At 41.0% G+C, this 21,596-nt stretch overlaps 1 protein-coding gene across 12 annotated transcripts in view; it reads right to left on the bottom strand.

Annotated features, from left to right (window-relative positions):
- Positions 1–7,437: 7,437 nt before the first annotated feature.
- The window catches only part of ADHFE1 (alcohol dehydrogenase iron containing 1), a 36,539-nt gene continuing 22,380 nt past the window's right edge, over positions 7,438–21,596 (bottom strand). For all 12 annotated transcript variants that reach the window (XM_073998867.1, XM_065519297.2, XM_005563447.5 and 9 more), the window contains 4 exons: positions 19,527–19,605; positions 19,256–19,352; positions 15,817–15,974; positions 7,438–7,963 (listed from right to left, as the gene is read on the bottom strand). In XM_073998867.1, the coding sequence (XP_073854968.1) occupies positions 7,880–7,963; positions 15,817–15,974; positions 19,256–19,352; positions 19,527–19,605 (418 nt within the window). In that variant the 3' untranslated portion in view covers positions 7,438–7,879. The remainder of the gene's footprint in view (positions 7,964–15,816; positions 15,975–19,255; positions 19,353–19,526; positions 19,606–21,596) is intronic.

Below are 21,596 nucleotides of genomic sequence, written 5' to 3'. Positions count from 1 at the left end.
TTCTGTTTTGATATTTCATGATATGGCAGTCTCTTTCTTTATATTTAAGAGTTTTTAGTCATTATTGCCCGGCATAAACTGATCAGGATAACTGGAGGCAGATGGATGACCGGGTTTAGGGAATTTTTTCTACTTTCTGCTAGAAAGAATTATCTTCTACATAAGGTATGACAAACATTAGATCTGTCCAAGAAGCCAGCCATTCCACTTAGCCATTCAGTCAACAAATGTTACTGAGCGCCTCTAATATTGGTAAGGCATCTTACCACCTGGGGTTGCTGCTGCTTCAGGAATCAAGCTATGAACATGATTGTTTCCCCTGATGGATTGTGTGCTCCTTAAGGGATGGGACTGAGTCTTATTCATCTTTGTAGCCCCAGAACCTGGCACAGTAGTTGACACTAGGTGGTTGTCAAGAGCAAGATCTATGTCTAGGTCCAAATCACTTGCTACCACTTGCTAGTAGTGTGACCTTGGTCAATTTATACAGCCTCTAAGGTTTGGTACAATCATTTGTAAAACAAAGATAATAGTAACATCTGCCCCATCATAATATTATACCATCACATTAGGGGTTAGGGCTTCAACTTATGAATTTTGGGAGGACACAAACATGCAGTCCATAACAGAGAGTGAGCAAATCTCTATGGTCATAGCATAGCTATGTTTTGAGCATTAAATAACACAAACATGTAAAGCAGCTATAGTGTCTGGCACATAGGGTTCAATCATATTATCAGTATTAGGTTTACAATAAATGTAATTGAACTGATGCCCTAGGACCTAGTCCGACAATGCTTCTTTGTATATAAACTTGGGCAAGACATTTTACCTCTTGGAGTCTCTGTTTTTAAAGTTTATCTGTCAAACAGAAATACCTGCACAGGTACCTAACAGAATTAAAATGAAAATAGAAAAGATTGCTCTGTTTCTTGATTACAAAAATAACCTAAATCCAGTAAATTAAGCATAAATATCAGAGAGTAAGAAAAGCTACCATGCTACTATAACACCTTCAAAAGATGACACAAATTCCTTAACTTGATAAAGAGAATATATAAAAGACCTATAGCTAACATCATACTCAGTGTGAAAGTCTGAATGCTTTCCCCCTAGGACAGGGGACAGGACAAGGATATCTGCTCTCACCACTCTCATTCAACACAGTAGTGGAATAGTATGCCAGTGCAAAAATGCCAGGAAAGGAAATAAAAGGCATATACATTGGATACAAAGGAATAAAACTGTCCCTATTCACAGGTGGATAATTATAGAAAATCACAAGAAATCCACACGAAACTTCTAGGATTAATAAGTAGTGCAAAAAGTTTGCAGGATACAAGATCAACATACAAAAATCAATCACATTTCTGTGTACTAACGATGAACACGTGAAAACAAAATTCAAAGCACAATGACATTTACAATTGCTCCAAAGAAAATGAAATACTTAGGTAGAATTGTAATAGAACATATAGAGGATCTGTGTCCTGAAAATTTTAAAATGTTGATGAATTAAATCAAAGAAAACCTAAATAAATGCAGAGATATACTGGATTTGTGGATTGGAAGAATCAACATACTAAAAATGTCAGCTCTCACCAAATTATCAATAGGATTAATGCAGTTCCTATAAAATCCCAGCAAGAATATTTTGTCAACATAGATAAGGTTATCCTAAAATTTACATTGAAATGTGCAGGACTAGAATAGCTACGACAGTTTTGAAAAAGAAGGATAGGCCAGGCTACTTGGGAGGCTGAGGCAGGAGAGTCACTTGAACCCGGGAGGTGGAGGTTGCAATGAGCCAAGATCATGCCATTGCACTCCAGCCTGGGCAACAAGAGTGAAACTCTGTCTCAAAAAAAAAAAAAAAAAAAAAAAAAAGAAAGAAAGAAAAAGAAAAAGAAGGATAAAGGAGAGGAATCGCTCTACCAGTGTTAAAGATTACTATTTAGCTGTAGTAATCAAAACAGGGTGGTATTGGTGGAGACAGACACACGCACTAGAACACAACAGGGAACCTAGAAGCAGAACCACACAAATATGCCCAACTGATTTATGACAAAGGTATAAAAACAATTCAATGGATGGAAGAGTATCTTTTCCACAAATGAACACATGATACTACAGATAGCCCAGGTGTGCTCATGTGTGCATGCATACACACACTCCCCCCGTCAAATCTCACACCTTATACACAAATTAACTCAAAGTAGATCACAGACTTACATGTGAAACTAAAAGTTTTAGGAAAACACTTAAGAGAAAATCTTGAGATTTATGGGTAGGTAGAGTTCTTTGACTTGACATCAAAAGCATGATGAATAAAAAGGAAAAGGTGGTAAATTGAACTTCATCAAATTAAGAACCTTTCGTCTGTGAAAGACCTTGTAAGAGAATAAAAAGACAAGCCACAGACTGGGAGAAAAGATTCGTAAACCACATATCTAAGAAAAAACTTGTATTTAGAATATATAAAGCATCATCACAATTCAACAGTAAAAAACAAAACAAAACAATCCAATTAGAAGATGGGCAAAAGACATGAACAGACATTTCAACACAAAGGAGATACAGATAGCAAATCAGCATGTGAAAAGATGTTCAGCATCACATGCCATTAGAGAAACACAAATTAAAACCACAATGAGGCTGGACGCAGTAGCTCCTGCCTGTAATCCCAGCACTTTGAGGGGCCAAGGTGGGGGGATCCCCTGAGGCCAGGAGTTTGCGACTAGCCTGGCCAACATGGTGAAACCTTGTCTCTACTAAAAATGCAAAAATTAACTGGGCGTAGTGGCAACACGCCTGTAATTTCAGCTACTGGGGAGGCTGAGGCAGGAGAATCGCTTGAACCTGGGAGGCAGAGGTTGTGGCGAGCCCAGATCGCATCATTGCACTCCAGCCTGGGGGACAGAGTGAAACTCTGTCTGAGAAGAAAAAAAAAAAAAAAAACCACACACACACACTGAGAGCTCACTACACACCTACCAGCAACACCAAAATAAAATAAAATATAGTGGTTTGTTTGACAAGCATTATTCTCTTTTCCCACATGCAATAGATGGTATGAAGTTCACCCTGGTCCCAGGTAAATGTTGCCAAAGCCATTATGGGACCTATGTGCACAGTCACAAAGGTTTGAGAGGTTTCTGATTAGAGAAGCAACTTAGACCCTTGGAAGGGATCTTGGTGGAGGTAGTTCTTTGGTCTCACTCACCTCCCTTGCAGTGCAGCAAATCATTTCACTCACAGGCCTGAGTGGTTTTAGAACACCCTTGTAGGAAAGAATATATGTTACTCCCTTGGGTCTTTTTTCTTGGCCAGCAAAACTGAAGACCATGAAAGTAATAACACAGACCTATAGGCTTAGGGGCCCATAGAGGGCTCTAGAAGGAAAAAAAAAGTAAGTAAAAAAGAGATTTGGGGGTCTTAAAATTTCACTTAAGAGGCAAGGATATAACACCAAATTTTTGTAAGTTTGTTTGAAAATTGTAATCTCTGTGAACTGTTAAGCTGTACTGACATAAAAAAAAAAAACACACCACTGACTTGCAGGTTGGCACAAATAGTCTAGTCTGGTCCATACTTGCAAATGAACATTGTTTCATTTCTTGTTGCTTTGAACTAGTATTTATTTTGCAGAGAAGATTGAATGAGAGGGGAAGCAACATTTAAGGCAATTCTGAGTTATATATAATTTGACACTGGGAACTAAGAGTCATAAAAATATCTACACCAGGCCACGTGTGGTGACTCATGACTGTAATTCCAGCACTTTGGGAGGCCAAGGTGGGAAGATCACTTGAGGCCAGGAGTTTGAGATCAGCTTGGGCAACATAGCGAGACCCTATCTCTACAAAAAAAAAATTTAAAAATTAGTCAAGTGTGATGGTGCTTGCATATACTCCCAGCTACTGGGGAAGCTAAGGCAGGAGAATCTCTTGAGCCCATGAGTTTGAGGTTACAGTGAGCTATGACCATGTACTGCACTTCATTGCGGGTGACAGAATGAGACCGTATCTCTTAAAAAAAAAAAAAAAGAAAAAGGAAAAAAAATCTATATTGTAATGTTGAAATTGACTGTAGGGGAACCTAACCTGTGAAATTAATTTAGAATGTGAAAAAAGCCATATAAACATTATTCATCTATTCATTGCTAAGTTATTGGTAGGAGTAAAAATTTGGAAGCAATTTGATGACCTCTAATAAGAATAAATTATTAAATTCTTATTTAATAAACTATTACATACATTTGCATATGATTATGAAGATTATGCAGCAACACGGAAAATCCTTAAAATGTCATGTCTTAAGAGAAAAGAGCTGAAGATTACACCATCCAAATGAAAAAGATGGAAAGGAAATATATCAAATGTTAACAGCTGTGTTTGGGTAATAGGATGATTAGTTGTTTTTTTCTTCCTTTTCTCTCATGATTATTTTAATCAGTTTCCAATTTTATAAATTGGAGAATCAATTTAAAGCACCCAACTGAAAAAGACAAAAACTTAGAGCCAGAAAGAATGAAGTGCAGTTACTTTGAAGTTAGCTGTTGTGCGCATATCTTCATGAGGCATTTCACAGGGGACGAAATCTCAAAACAGTTATTGCAATTTGTTAGGCGATTGCATTTATTCTGAGAGTGATTGGAGTGGTTGGAAAAACAGTGGAATAATAGCACGAGAAACTAGACCCTCCCACCCCCAGCTGCCAGTAATTCAACCTAGGGCTTTAAGAACCAATTTCTGTCCATTCAAAGTGTGCTTGGCCCTGGAGACTGCCTCCCCCAGGCCATTGTGATGGTGATGGCCTGGTCCCTTCAACAGCTCCCTGAGGACCAGGCACTTACTGGCAGAGCCTGGGCAGCTGTCTGGCGTGGTGTTGCGGGTCGTCGGAGACTCGCAGCCTGTGCAACGATGACCTGGAGGTGAACAGTCCCCTTTCTCATACCTACTCCCTGGAGGCAACAGCCCCCTCATTAGGGTACGGTTTCTAATCCAAACAACCATTAATCTTTCTCAGGGTTAAAAGGCCAGGAAAGCAATTTTTGCGCATTCGCGCTATTTTGATACTGTACTTGTCTGTATTTTACAAGAGCAGACTTACTTCAATGACCACTTGAAAACACCCCACAGCTGTGTCCACAGCTACTCAAACAATGCCAAGCCCAACATAGCCCTTCCTGTGCATAGAGAGAGACAGGAGTGCCAAATGAGCCAGCTATTTATTGTGGGACTCAACAATAACATAGAAACATGACCTATTTGGAACAAATCAGTATTCTGTATCAAAAAATAAATTAGGTATATGCATATATTTTAAGTGAAAATGCCACCATATTATGATAGTTTCATGAACATAGTATTTTTCAAACTCTTGAATACCATTCTATTAAATGTCCTTGCCTTGGTAAGTATTTTAATCCATATAAATGGAGTGGTGGCTCTTAAGAATTTTTCTTAAAGAAAATCTAAAGAAAAATAGGCTACAGAATTAGAAAAAATACACTTAATTATAGTCTCTGAAACATGAAAGTGTTTGATTTACAGAAATGGGCCTAATCTAGCTTATCCTCTTTTAATAGCTAGTGAGTCACAAAACTCACCTTTTCCATATTCTCTAATTGTAAGGGACAGAATGATGGGTATCAAGATAAAAACACTGAGGCTTCCTAAATCTGTTCTTCATGCTTGACCTTTAAATTCTTCCTCTACAGAGTCATCATCAATATGAATACCAAACACTCCTCTTGGTGAGTCACATTTAGACGTCTGGCTACTGTTAGCAAAGGCATTGAACATTTGAGGCGGGGTGGGGGGAGAATGCATATTTGTATCTCAAATTATTTTACATCAAATTTTCCCAATTCAAAAATCTCACATTAAGGACCAGGTAATACATAAAACCTAGTCATAGTATTTTCTTTCTTTCTTTTCTTTTTTTTTTGACGGAGTTTTGCTCTGTTGCCCAGGATAGAGTGCAGTGATGTGGTCTCCACTCACTGCAACCTCCACCTCCCAGGTTCAAGTGATTTTCATGCCTCAGCCTCCCGAGTAGCTAGGACTACAGGTATGTACCACCACACCCAGCTAATTTTTGTATTTTTTGTAGATATGGGGTTTCACCATGCCACGTTGCCCAGGCTGGTCTCAAAACTCCTGGACTCAAGCAATCCTCCTGCCTCAGCCTCCACTGTGCCCGGTCTCATAGCATTTTCAACCTGGAAGAGGCCTTGGTTGAATGAACTAAGAATCAGACAAAACTGAAATAAAATCCTGGGCCCTTGAACCCTAGCCTAATGCTCTTCTAATAATGTCATATCACATTGCGGAATGTATTATAAGTGTTCTCAAACTTTAAAAAGAAACAACAACAAAAACAACTTATTCACCAGAGGATTGGTCTCTAATATTTTACCCTTGTGGATTTGTTTTTACCTTTTAAATATGTTACTAGTATTTTTATAAAATAAGATGAATCTGACCTAAAACATTAAAATGACATTCTTCTTTCCTCTCCCTTCCCTTTTGAAAAAATTAGAAAAGTAATACAAGCTTGTAACAAATCCAAACAATACAGAAGTTTATAAAATAAAAAATGAGGCTGGGAGTGGTGTTTCATGCCTGTAATCCCACCACTTTGGGAGGCCAAGGTGGGAGGATCACTTGAGCTCAGGAGTTTGAGACCAGCCTGGGCAACATGGCGACACTCTGTCTCTACAAAAAAATACAAAAATAAATAAATAAGTAAATAAATAAATAAATAAATAAATAAATAAGCCAGGCGTGGTGGTGCATGCCTGTAGTCCCAGCTACTCAGCAGGTTGAGGTGGGAGGATCATGCCTGTATTCCCAGCACTTTTGGAGGCTGAGGCAGGAGGATTGCTTGAGGTCAGGAGTTCGAGACCAGCCTGGTCAACACGGTGAAATCCCATCTCTACTAAAAATACAAAAATTAGCCAGGTGTGATGGTGGGTGCCTGTAATCCCAGCTACTCAGGAGGCTGAGGCAGGAGAATTGCTTGAACCTGGGAGGCGGAGGTTGCAGTGAGCCAAGATCGCACCACTGCACTCCAGCCTGGGCGACCGAGCGAGACTCCATCTCAAAAAAAAATAAAAAAAAAAAAAAAATAAAATAAAATAAAGTGAACATTTTCTCTTAGTTCTCCACACCCCAAATTCCATTTCTCCAGTGATAACGTTTAACATTTTGATGTGCATCTTCCTTTTGTATGTATATGTAGATATATGTTTATGTATAGTTGAAAAAATAAAAATCAGATCATACTAATATATAATTATTCGGTAGCTTACTTTCTGCAAGCTTCCCAGTATATTATGGACACATTTCCAAGAGATTTACTTCATCTTTATTAACAGTACCATAGTATTCCACTGTCTAGTATACTATAAATAATGAACGCTTAAGGTTGTTTCAAATATTTTATTATTAGAAAAGTGCTGCCAGAAATATCCTTGCCATGCTTCTGTATGTACTGGTGCTAATGTTCCTATCAGACAAATTTCTAGACATGCAGTGAATTACTAGGCATAGGAAATATAATTTACACTTTTGAGTTTTTGCTCATTTGCTCATGAAGCAGGGGCAGAGTATTCTGTGTGGGGTTTGGTACAGGAACACTGACCCCCGAAGTCAACCCTGGGGGTCTAACGTAGTGGTCATTTGTCCAGCCTGTTTTATGGAAGGAGCTGGACTCTGAGCTTTGGGGAATTTCTTGCAAGATAAATTTATATCCCACCTATACTGGTAACAGCTAAGTTATGCCAAAGATGAAAAGACAAAGCCCTAGCTAAATCAGTTCTTGCTCTCAGCACTACAATGGCCAGTGGTAATTCTTTCAGTTAAAATGACAACTAATACAGTTTCATTGAAGCTTCAAACAGGGCAGCCAGATCCTCTTCTGACTGGGGACGGGGTGCAAGCTTGGTGACCCTTTCCTGAAACAGTAAATGAAAGGAGTTACCCAGGGCTTTGAAAAGGCGGTTTGTAAAAGCTACAAAGTTATGGAAATTAACTTGGTCATAAGAATAAATGACTTGATAAATGCTGTATCTTTAAAAACGGTATTTCTCATATGCTTCATATGACTGGACCCCCAGCTCGGAGGTTTATCACATATCACATCATACCTCTTTCCCCACAGAGCTTTCAAAAGCCACTGCCCTTTGCCTTATGCCCTGGCAACAGCCTTCTGCCCAAACCAACCTTGGGAAAAACACCCCTATCATGACAAAACTAGGTCAGTCAACAACCTCTGCCAGGTTCTCCGTACGCACAGAGCTCTGTCCTGGGCACAACCAGTGCTGTCAAGGAAGACAGAACTGGGTCATCCCCGACACCTAAGACCATGTATTTTGCAACTTGGACTTAAGGTATATTCAAAAGGACTTCAGTAGAACATTAACTTTCATGCTATGTGCAACAAGTGACTCCATTTTTTTCTATTAACTAAGGTTTCATCTCTGCGTTCCCAAGTAAATCCAGTGATTTTTTAATTGCTCCAACGATTATTGAGTCAATTCAGCAAAGACACCCAGCACATCCTACTTCTGTTTATATTCTGGTCAGTAGCTTCTCGGGGACAGGGGCTAAAAGGTACAGCGATGACTCACTGCCCTGGTGCCTGTATGAAACTGAGGAATGTCCAATTTGAGGTTCCATTTTCACGGGTCTCTGGGCATGTTTTCTGTTGCTGGCATGTGTTTGGGAGTGTAGCTGGTGGAAGGGAAGCTTGTGAGGCCAGGGGCTCAGCTGTGTGCGCTGCTTTCTGCCCTGCGCCTATCGAAGGGCTTGACACAGTAAGTAGATGCTCAACAGTTATCTGCTGAATTAGTGAAGATGGTGTGGAGGGGATACTGGCATCTCAAAGTTCACATATACAAGATAGAACTCTGACTCTCCCACCCCACCGCTCCTCCCATTTTCTCATCTCAGAAATGACACCCAATAGCTCAGGCAAAACCCAGAAGCCAACCTTGATTCCCCTTTCCCTTGCTCTGCAAGTTCAACTCATCAGCAGGAGCGTCAGTCCTACCTCCAAAATGAAGCCCCAGTCGGAGCGCTTCTCACCTCCTGTGGTACCACAACCAGCATCCAGGGCACTGCTATCATTCACCTGTCCAGCTTGAAAACCTTCCTAAAATGTCTGTTTCCACTTTTGCTCCATTCTTGCCCCGCAGAGGTCATTCTCCCCACAGCAGCCAAAGTGATTTTTTTCCAGTATAAACTGAATCCTACCACTCCTGTGCTTAATGTTCGCAGATAAATTCCCATGGCAATTACAACAAAACCATGGCCTCTAAGGCTACCCTGATCTGGCTCTGTTTCCCACCCCAGCTCTAACACCTCACTTAGTCCCACCATCCCTTTTAAGTTCCTTGAACATGCTAACCTTGACCCTGCCCCAGGGCCTTCCCCTCTGCCTGGAAAGCATTGCCCTATCATCCTGCACCTTCCCAACAGCCTGGCTGGAGTTCTCTCCACACTTTCCCCATGAGATCACTCTCTATTTCATTATGCAGATTTTCCTTCATACACTAATCATTATCTGAAATGATTTCATTTGTATCTTATTTATAGATGTTCACTGTCTCCCCTCACTAGAAGGTAAGCTTCACAAAGGAGGAAAGGGACTTTATTTTCCTTCTGTTAGTGTACCATACAATGCATGGTATACAGTAGGCACTCAATCAATATTTGTCAGGTAAAAGGAATGAAAAGAAGGATGGATGTATTCAAAAAATTCACTCAAAATGGATAAAAAACCTAAATGTAAGAGCTAGAACCCTAAAACTCTTAGAAGAATAATTAGGGAAAAATCTTCAAGATATTGGATTTGGCAATGATTTCTTGGATATAACACTGGAAGCACAGGGAGTCCAGTGCAGTGGTTCACACCTATAAGCCCAGCACTTTGGGAGGCTGAGGCAGCCGGATCACTTGAGGTCAGGAGTTCGAGACCAGCCTGGCCAACATGGTGAAACCCTGTCTCTACTAAAAATACACACACACACACACACACAAATCAGCTGGGTGTGGTGGCGGACAGCTGTAATACCCCCTACTCAGGAGGCTGAGGCAGGAGAATCGCTTGAGCCTGGGAGACGGAGGTTGCAGTGAGCTGAGACTGCGCCACTGCACTCCAACCTGGCCAACACAGCAAGACTCTGTCTCTAAAAAAAAAAGAAAAAAGAAAAAGCACAGGAGGAAAAAAAACAGATAAACTAGACTGAATAAAATTTTAAAACTTTTGTGCATCAAAGGACACTGTCAAGAAAGTGAAAAGACAACAAAATTTTTAAAAATTGCAAATCATATATCTGATAAGGGATTAATATTCAGGATATAAAAATTATTCTGGTTGGGCACGGTGGCTCATGTCTGTAATCCAAGCACTTTGGGAGGCTGAGGTGGGAGGATCACGAGGTCAAGAGATAGAGACCATCCTGGCCAACAAAGTGAAACCCCGTCTCTACTAAAAACACAAAAATTAGCTGGGTGTGGTGGCGTGCACCTGTAGTCCCAGCTACTCAGAGGCTAAGGCAGGAGAATTGCTTGAACCCAGGAAGTGGAGGTTGCAGTGAGCCAAGATCGCACCACTGCACTCCAGCCTGGTGACACAGCGAGAATCTGTCTCAAAAAAAAAAAAAAAAAAAAATTTCTTCTTGCAACTCACCAACAAAAAACCTCAAACAGCTCAATTCAAAAATGGGCATAGGACTTGATTAGTTATTTCTCCAAAGAATATATATAAATAGCCAATAAGCACATGAAAAGATGCTTACCATCCTTAGTCATCTGAGAAATGCAAATCAAAACAATAAGATACCACTTCACACCATTAGAATGGCTATTATACACACACACAAAAAGAAAAATAACAAGTGTTGTTGAGGATGTGAAGAAACTGAAGCCCTGGTGCACTGTTAATGGAAATGTAAAATGGTGCAGCCACTACAGAAAACAGTTCAGCAGTTCCTCAGAAAGTTAAACATAGAGTTACTACATGATACAACAATCCTACTCCTAGGTATGTACCCCCAAAGAATTGAAAGCAGGGACTCAAGTAGATACTTGTACACCAATATTCATCACAGCATTATTCATAACAGTCAAAAGGTGGAAACAACCCAAGTGTCTATCAATAGGTAAATGTATAACCAAAATGTAGTATATCCATACAATGGAATATTATTCAGCTATAAAAAAGGAATAAAATTCTGACACATGCTACAACGTGGATGAACACTAACGGCTCTGTGCTGGGTGAAATGAGCCAGTCACAAAAGGACAAATATTGTATGATTTCACTTACATGAGGTACCCAGGATAGGCAAATTCATGGGGACAGAAAGTAGGTCAGAGGTTCCCAAAGGCTAGGAGAAGGGGAGAATGGGGAGTTCGTGCTTAATAGACATACCACTTGTTTGGCATGATTAAAAAAAAAGTTCTGAAAATGGATAGTGGTGATGGTTGCACAACATTGTGCATGTACTTAATGGCATGGAATTGTACACTTAAAAATGGTTAAAATCCCCGGGAGGCAGAGCTTGGAGTAACCCGAGATCGCACCACTGCACTCCAGTCTGGGTGACAGAGCGAGACTCCGTCTCAAAAAAAAAAAAAAAAAAAAAGGTTAAAACGGTAAATTTTATGTTATACATATTTTATCACAATTTAACAGATAGTTAAAGAAGGAAGGAAAGATAGAGGGACAGATGAGAGAGGGGAGGGGTAGGGGACAATGCCGATGAATATGGGTGAGGTAAAGACAATGTCACATCCCAGCAGATTTTTAAGAGACCCTAAGGAATTTTGGAAATCCATAGCAAGGCAGAGGGTCTCATTATGTATATGTTTGTGCAGGGTCAAGAACTGAAGTTCAGTGTTTGCCATAACTGCAGATGACGGCAAGTTACTTTGTTCATAATGGGAGAGAGTCTTATCTGATAAGCTTAAAGGCCCTTGACATGATCCTGTTTACTTTTGGTGGAGCAGTGCAGGACTCTTAGAAGTACTTGAAGCCAATCCTGAGTTGAGTTCCTGTTTCGCATTTCTGGCCCCCAGTGATTGGTTAAACAGGACAAGGACATAAAGTTTTTGATATGCCCCTACACATATCAGCTCTGCCATATAAAAGCTAAACTCTCCCAGAATTAAGATGTGTTAAGCAATGATGTGCTATTATTTATGGGCATGTAAGACTGAAGGACAACTCATTAACATGGGCACGAAATAAATTCAGACATCTACCTTTAGCACATTCATAAAATAACAACATTTCAGCTGGCCTGTCTACCAGGGAGTGGAAGTGCTCATTTGGGTAGACAGCGCTCCTCAGTAATGAAATGTTTTGATTTGAAATGTAAATGTTTCTTTCCAGGGGTTTCAGAAATCCAGCTTGGAAGATTAATATATTCTTGCCTGCTCCCCTTGCAGCCTGGCTATGGCAGTTGAAAGCCTCTGTACACAGGGCTGCTATTAGCTGCCACCAGTATGAGCTGTGTTTGGTCAAGAATACTGGCCTGGTTGTTCCTTCCAGAGAAAACCAATCCCTCACTGCTAAACAGAAAAGAACCTTCATCAAATGTCAACTACATTGAATAACCTTTCTGGTGATGTTCTTTGCAGGAGCCAGTATATTCTCACTACCTTAAATCCTGGAGATGCTAATAAGTGAAGATTAGTCTACTGCGTGTGTAAAACTCTGAAATGGCCACAGCATTCCTGTAAAACAGTCACTGCCATCAAACAAACAAACAAAATTCCATAGTAGCTATTCATCTGCAAAATGGACAAGCTTATTTCTAAGATTCCTACCAAAGTCCTATCGATCTGTGAATATATGTATATCTCAATCACGTAGACTCCAAGTGAACCTAGAGCTAGTTAATTAAAATTAACTCTATTTCTCTGAATCATGAAAACATGATCAGAGGGAAAAAGGCAGCAGATGCCTTAGGGTGCTTTATGAATACAGCTTGAGGAAAATCTGGCTTCCCACTTTAAGATACAACTTATATCCAAAAGATTCCATTTACCTCCCATCTTTTGTGAAATTAAGAAATTTGTTTTGTCCAATTAAAGTTTTGCTATCTGTGATTTGCCAGCATCGCATGTGCATGGAGGCATTCAGAGTGGTATCTAATCAACTTGCTATTGAGTGTTCATTTAGTGCTATTTGAGTGGTCTCAAATGTTAGGCTGGATCTGCTGCTGTGTGGAATTGCTTCGAAAGTGACAGTCTGGGCCGTGTGTGGTGGGTCACGCCTGTAATCCCAACACTTTGGGAGGCCATGGTGGGCAGATCACCTGAGGTCAGGAGTTCGAGACCAGCCTGGTCAATATGGTGAAACCCCATCTCTCCCAAAAATACAAAATGTAGCCGGGCATGGCGGTGTGTGCCTGTAATACCAGCTACTCAGGAGGCTGAGGCAGGAGAATCACTTGAACTCGGCAGGCAGAGGTTGCAATGAGCCAAAACTGCACCAATGCACTCCGGCCTGGGTAACAAGAGTGAAACTCTGTCTCAAAAACAAAAAACAAAACAAACAAACAAAAGAAAGTGACAGTCTGACCGCAGTAGAATTAGAACAGTAAACACCTGTCAGTGTGCACTGATGACCAGCAATCAAATGGCCAAGGATATCAGACAGTTTCATCTGAAAATCATGGATACCATTCTTGGAGGTGGACACACACATTTTCCTGAACAATTTCCTGGGCTAAACAAGCAGAACCTTTTGGAGGGCCCCTGGCAGGGTGGACAGTGTCACTGGGACCATGCCATAAAGCCAGAAGCTACATTAAAATTGCGGTGACTGCCAGGTACTGTGACTCATATTGATAATCCTAGGACTTTGGTAAGCTAAGGCAGGAGGATTTCTTGAGCTCAGGAATTCGAGACCAGCCTGGGTAACACAGTGAGACCTCATCCGTACAAAAAGTAAAAAATAATTAGCCGGGTGTGGTGGCACACACCTATAGTCTTGGCTACTCGGGAGGCTGAGGACAGAGGATCACTTGAGCCTGGGAGGTCAAGGCTGTGGTGAGCTATGATTATGCCACTGCACTCCAGCCCTGTCCCTCCCCTGGGAAAAATTCACTATGACCATTCAGTGTAGGGTGTCCCTGAGCTTTCACAGCTCCCCTGCCTTTGGTTGAGTCCTAGTCAGTATAAGGAAACTTCAAAAAGTTATCCCCAGTCAGCCATTAAAGCTTAGCTAGACAGAAGACTTAGGAGGAGAGCAACGGAGGTACGTGTTCATTTAATATGTTTACTAGCCTGTGCTAGGTGCAATGGAAAATGGATGAGCCAAGCAGACAGATTCCTGACCTCATAGAACTTACAGGCTGGTAGGTTTGGATAAAATAACCGTGAGGGCCTTAGAGGGTCTGATTTTTTTAGTGATTTGGTCCCTTGGACTTATGGGTTAGAATTAAGGGTTAGTCCAGGGTCTCTGCTATACTTTGAGACTCCTTTGTTTCTTGTTCATTTCTATTTCTAGATGCAATTGAATTCACTGAGCCTGAATCCAAATCAGGGAAACTGGTGGCTCATGGACTACGTTTCATTTGTGCATTGGAAACAGGGAATTCAACACAAACATCCAGATTGCTGATTTTTCTTGAGAGTTGGAAGTTCTACCAACATGGGGACCTGAATTTCTGCTTGGTGATGATAAACTGTAGCTGAGCTGCTCACCCAATTAGATGGGTCACAAATATTATCTTAAGTGAATGGTGAGGCTATCAACATTCTAAGCACTAGCAAAGTGGGGAGGAAGAAGCTACTTTGAGGCCCTTGCCTACTTGGAGTGGGGTGAGGGAAAAGCACCAGCACTTGTGGCAAGTGGGCTGCTGTGTGAGTGGATGTTTTAGCTGCTAACTCTGTTTCATGGTCAGGGAGAGATCCACAATGCCTTAGCAAGTGGCAGAAGATCCTTATCCTCATACCCTCATAGCATTGAGGTGACCTCTGCCTTTCCCATATTGGCCAGGAGGACTAAAGGAGTATTCTGGGCATGGTGACTATGGTGTGGTCCACCAATAAAGTGCTCATGCTCTGAGCTCTCTGCTTTATAGTGAATTGCAATGAACAGGACCTTGGCCTATTAGGATCTGATGTGCTAGCTCAAGAGAGGTCCACTGAGGGATCAGAGCTCTTCATGAGAACCTCGGAAGAGCAAACTTTACACCTAGTATGACTCTATTGAATTAGGGATGCAGCTCCATTTACATTCTTCACAAACATTTAAGAAATGAAACCAGATCCATAGTGACACAGGTATGTATCAAGTATACAATCTCCCACATTCATCAAAAGCAATTTGGTGATAGTGTTAGTTGAAAGGCCATGCCTATTCTTCACAAAATAGTAGAGATCTGTAACTTTTTTACAATGGAAAATAATATTGGTGGTCCTTTTGGAACAGCTTCACATAGTTATTTATAGGAGCCCTTCAAAGAACAGAAATGGGAAAAAGGGAAATTTTGCCATAGTTCAAGATCAGTTTGGTTGTTTTTGCCTTGAATTTTCATCAAGGATCCATCCCTTCATGAAAATTTTCATAAAAGCCTCACCTCAGCTATAGCTGTATGGATGAACAGAAAGGCGAGGGCCTGGCTCTGTTGCACCGGGAAAGGACAGAACTGCTGTCTGCTGTGGAAGAGATCCAAGAACCACCGGGGACCCCTGGTTTCCATCCCTGCTGGCCCACCACCAATGGAGCATGTCTTTCTGGGGGCGCTGGACTCCTTCGCAGGGAGTGAGGAGCGTGCCGGTCTCTTACCTGGGGCAGCGTTCCTTTCACTAGTGCAGGGATATCAGCTTTGGAGTAACCAACGGCTGCTAGGCCATCATCAACATCCAGATCAAATAAGAATTTGCGGAGCGTGTCTGCTAACACCAGCCCTGCATCTTGGATCCTGGTAGTGCGAGTATCAGCTCCTAGAAGACATAAAGCGCTGACTGTAGGGAGAGATGAAGAAACTGGCTCTGGGTGGTGTTCAGTCACAAGATCAGTGAATACACCATGCACACCCACGGGGTCTCCCTAACGCCCAGCACGGGGCCATGGTGTGCCTCCCCAGGAGGGCCAGAGTTGGCTGGGGAAGCTCACTTAGCTCTGATATTTCAGAGGGGCTCCAGGTCCTACATGCTGGCCCCTTGTGTGGTGGGAAGAAGAGGAATATAGACAAAAAAGAGATGTGCAGAAGGAGGCAAGAAAATCAGCTGGTGCTAGGATGGAGGAATGAGTATTTGAAGAACACATAGCTTATGTAATTTCAAGGCTTGGAATTTGCTGACATCTAGAGGTGTACGATATGCTCAACTTCTTTTCCCACAGCAACATCTTAGAAAAAGATAAATCCTTTGCAAACACCCTGTGAGACAAGCTTACAGAAGTACAAAAGCTCCAAAATTAACCAACAAAAAGGAAGAAAATAAGCACGACAAAAATGGATTATGTGTGAACAGGGAAGAAAATTTTTCTCCTCTATAGCTATAAAACTTTTAATTTTAGATTCTGTTGCCAAAGGGCAGGGTAGGTTCCTCTAAATAAATATTGTAGAACCAGCTGGGCAGGACCAAGAATATGAAGGCTCTCAGAAAACAGTGTTTCGTATGCAGATAATAATGGTATTGATGAAAGAAGATTCATAAGGGCAGAATTTTTACATGATTAGTAATTAGTAATTAAGAGGCCGGGCCTGGTGTCTCACATCTGTAATCCCAGCACTTTGGGAGGCTGAGGCAGGAGGATCACTTGAGTCCTGGAGTTCAAGACCAACGTGGGAGTGAGACCCTGTCTCTATTAAATATATGTATGTGTGTATATTTATACACACACACATATATATACACATATATACATATACATATATACATATATACACACACATATAAATATATATGTATATACGTATATGTACATATACGTATATATGTGTATATATGTATATATGTGTGTGTGTATATAATAAAAATTTAAAAATGCACATAATCATGGAAATGGCAATCTGGAAGACCCATGCAGGAGTTTCTGCCCTCAGGCAGGGTGACAAAGTTCCCAGAGGAAGGGAACTGATTTCACAACCCTTAGCACCCTGCATTCTCATGTATTCTAGCCAAACACATTCACTGCCAAGAAGTAAAGCCCTCTACAGAGTGTAGCATTATATGAAGTCTATGCAAAATGCCTCCCACTGTAGTCTAAGTTCACTTTCTCCTGTATTGTTCAAAAGGAGATCATGACTCCTATCACCTCCATATTGAAGCACATTATTAAATTGGTTTTAAGCTTTCTCTTCCATGACAGTGAGAACTCTTAGGAATCCAGGAAAAGGTATGAGTAGAACCAGATACAGGGTTGGCTGGGAGAGCAGACGGATGAAAGGTAAACCTTGCCTGACAAGACCAGTCTGTATTACCCAGCGGCAGCTAAAATATGGATTAGGTGGAGTGGTGACACATGATACAAAGTTTGTGAAGTTTTAATGTTCCTGGGAATGCTGCCATAAAACACACCATCGAAACCTCTGCATTTTCCTATGAAGTGTTACAGAAAAAAAGAGATGGTAGGAAAAAGAATACATGTCTAAAGCTAAGAAAATCTAAGATGACATGGAGAATCAAAATATTTCATAGTATGGGATAGCTAAGTGTAGATAACATTAAAATTTCCCATTCAGGAAGGAAGAATCAGTGGGTTCTTCCAGCCTGGAATCTAACAGAGGAACTCCCTTCTCAGCAGTGTTGCCAGTTGCCTGGAGTGTTAACTTTAAGTTCTCTAAGATTTTCCCATTTACCATAAATGTAGCCTATGATTTGAGCTCTCCACTTATTTACATGGTTTGAATATTTACAAAGGTAGCTGAGTCCCAAAATATGGCCGAACAACATCTCCAGTCCGAAAGAGAAAAGGGACACAGATTCTTGGCAAAGTTGCACTGTTTCCCCTCAGCACCCTCTGGGAAATGGAGCCCCTGGCCCCTCTCTGCCCTGGGCTTGTGTCATTAACATTCCCAGCACAGCACCTGGGGCTCAGCGGGAGCTCCTGCAGAAGGATGTCTGCGGTCCTTCCTACCTCCCTGGAAATAATCTCTCCAACGGCTGGGCTAGGAGAGCATAATGAAGTTTTCTTTTTAGCCTTTCCCTTCCTGCCCTAACTAAACACAAGTGGCGGAATAAGATGTTTTGCAAGTTAATAAAATATTCAAGTCTACTTAAAAGAGTTCTTGTATTAGCAAAACACCAACATTTTACTTACCGCTAAAGCTATCCTGAATATCATTTTATTTCTGGTAAGATTCAAAAGGTACTGTGGATGTCTTATTATTGACATTATTTATTCTACAGTATGGCAAACAGACTCCTCTTTCAGGATATTTTTATAAAGCTTCTAATTGATCAGGAGCTTTGCAGGCTTTGATGAAAAGAGTTTCTAGTTGTTTTGATTCTCTATAATTGGGAATTTACTCTTGCTTCCTGATATAGATTCATTTTATTATTGAACATAGCAAAAGTTATAACCTTAAAAAATAAAAATAATTATACTTTCTCTTGAGATAAAAACAGGAAACAGTATTACTACAAACGTAACAGATTCAATACTCTCAGAAGCATAATAATGACAGAATTTTAGTGCTAGATAGGGCTTTGGTCAAGTCACTGACATTTTAAATCAATATATTTATGTTTAAACGTGTTTTTAAAGAAACGGGATCTCACTGTATTGCCCAGGCTGGTCTCAAACTTCTGGGCTTAAGCTATCCTCCAGCCTCAGCCTCCCAAAGTGTTAGGATTACAAGTATGAGCTGCTGTGCCCAGCCTGACGTTTCATTATTAAGCTATTGCAAAGCAATATTTTTTGGTATTGTCCTTTATGGTTCTTTTTTTTTTTTTTTTTTTGAGAGGGAGTCTCACTCTGTCTCCCAGGCTGGAGTGCAGTGGCATGATAACAGCTCACTGCAGCCTCAACTTCCTGGGCTCAGGTGATTCTCCCACCTCAGTCTCCTGAGTGGTTGGGATTACAGGCTTGCACTACCATGCCCGGCTAATTTTTTTTTTTTTTTTTTGGTAGAGATGGGGTTTTGCCATGTTGCCCAGGCTGGTCTCGAACTCCTGGGCTCAAGTGATCCACCCACCTCGGCCTCCCAAAATGCTGGGATTACAGGTGGGAGCCACCGTGCCTGGCCAGTCACAGAATTTTGAGTAATGGTTCATACCCAGTATTTCTGCTGTCTCCAGGTGTCGCTCTGGAAACATCTGGGCCGTGAAAGTGAACACCGCTGGGGACGTGAGCACCACAGAAAGGCCGTGGGGCTGGGGAGAAACGAAACACAGTGACCGGCAGATGACAAAGCTGTTCTTCCCTGCGTATTCTAGATATTAAGTTACTTTACCCCATACTCTGAGCAGGTGAGAATTGGCAAATACATTTATGGAAATTGGGAGGATTATAATATTTAATGAAATAATTTATTCTTATGATTTTACCACCAGTGGGTGATCCACATTGTAATCCTTTGCTTTATACGTCTTCACTAAACCTGAAATTGGGTAAGACATTCCATGGCTAGAAAAGAAAGAAAATCCTTATGTTGATACAGTTATCAATATTCAAGTCAACAATAGAAAGATACTCTTATGGGGATGCCTGTCACAGTCTCTAGACAGTATCATTACCTGAAAAAGTGATATGTTCTGTTTTCTTGGATATAAGGATATATTACGATGTCTGGGACATGTATGTAGTGCACTCATTAACAAAACCTCTGAAAATGGTCAAATTCAAATGCTTATGGAATTGTATGACATTAAAAAGTATTGATCCAGAAGTAACTCCCTAAACCCATTAATTAACATTATGATCTCAAAGACTGGAGAATTCACTTTGAAGTTTCTGTAATAAGTTCTGGGCATGTGTTTTCTGTTTTTTCCTGGCAGCTCCTTGGCAGTGTGCTCCCAGATGATGTCGGGGGAATTTTGTGAGTCAGGATGTGCTGTATTTGATGACGTGCAAGCTTGACCCACCAGTGATCTGCCCCGCCAGTAACTGACAGATCCCTTCAAATGTTACATACTCATGGAGTCCAATCAGAAATGATTATTCTAGCCTGACAGGCTATGTTAATCAGTTCTGGTTTGACTGATTTCTCTGGCCTGAATTCTACCCTTAGGATTTGTTTAGATTTAGTTGACATCAAGAAAAGGCATCATGGTTTTTGTTTTTACTGAAAAATTCTTTTTCTTTTCTTTTTTTTTTTTTTTGTGATGGTATCTCAATCTGTCACCCAGGTTGAAGTGCAATGGTGTGATCACAGCTCAATGCAACCTTGACTTCCTGGGTTCAAGTGAGGAAGGATCCAGCCACCATGCTCAGTGAAAAAAATTTTATATCCTCCTGAAATATTGATGAACAAATAGGAAAATATTATAGTGTTTGTTGTTTTTGTTGTTTGAGTTTTTTTGAGACAGGGTCTCACTCTGTTGCCCGGGATGGAGTGGTGCAATCCTGGCTCACTGCTGCCTTGACCTCCCTGGCTTAAGTGATCCTCCCTCCTCAGGATGACTGAGACTACAGGTGTTTGGGTAGCTGGGACTACAGGCACGTACCACCACACCTGGCTAATTTTTGTATTTTCTTTTGTAGAGATGGGGTTTCACCATGTTGTCCAGGTTGGTCTTGAACTCCTGGGTTCAGTTCAAGGGATCCACCCAACTCGGCCTCCCAAAGAATTGGTATTACAGGTGTGAGCCACCGTGCCCAGCCATGGGTATTTCTTCAGGCTAGATTCCTCGAAGTGAATTGGTGGGCCAAGGGGCATAAATATTTTTCAGGCTCTGGGCACATTTTGCTCACTTACTTTTTGGAAAGGTGTTGCCAATTTATGCTCCCATCAGTGGTAGATCATCAGAGGCTGATCATTCCTTGCACTCACCCTAGCAAAGGCCTATTCTTAATTTTCAAAATTCAATGGTTTTCAAATTTAAAGCAACATACCAATAAAGTTTCAATCAAAGAGATTAATTCTGGGCTATTGACAAGCATTCTGATCCCTTTCTTTTGTGAGAGATTGGGGGAAAACATCCTACATTTAAGTTTAAAAAATCCACAACACATGGTGAGTATGTGGAGAAATCAGAACCTTCACCCACTGCAGGTGGGAATGTAAAGCAGCACAGATGCCATGGAAAACAGTCTGTCAGTATCTCAAAATTTAAACACAGAATTACCATATGACCCAGCAATTCCGCTCCTACATATATAACAAGAGAAAGGAAAATCTATGTCCATAGAGAAGAAACAAGCTAGATACAAAAGACCACATATTCTATGATTCCATTTACATGAAATGTCTAGAATGGGGAAGTCTACAGAGATAGAAAGTAGGCCGGGTGCGGTGGCTCATGCCTGTAATCCCAGCACTTTGGGAGGTGGAGGCGGGAGGATAACTAAGGTCAGGAGTTTGAGACCAGCCAGGCCAACATGGTGAAACCCCGTCTCTCCTTAAAAAATATTAAAAAATTAGCTGGGTGGTGCATATCTGTAATCCCAACTAATCA

The sequence above is a fragment of the Macaca fascicularis genome, chromosome 8 (genome assembly GCF_037993035.2).
Source record: "Macaca fascicularis isolate 582-1 chromosome 8, T2T-MFA8v1.1".
NCBI classification, from domain to species: domain Eukaryota; kingdom Metazoa; phylum Chordata; class Mammalia; order Primates; family Cercopithecidae; genus Macaca; species Macaca fascicularis.
Note: the sequence above shows the minus strand (reverse complement) of the source record. Positions and strands in the feature narration are given on the sequence as shown.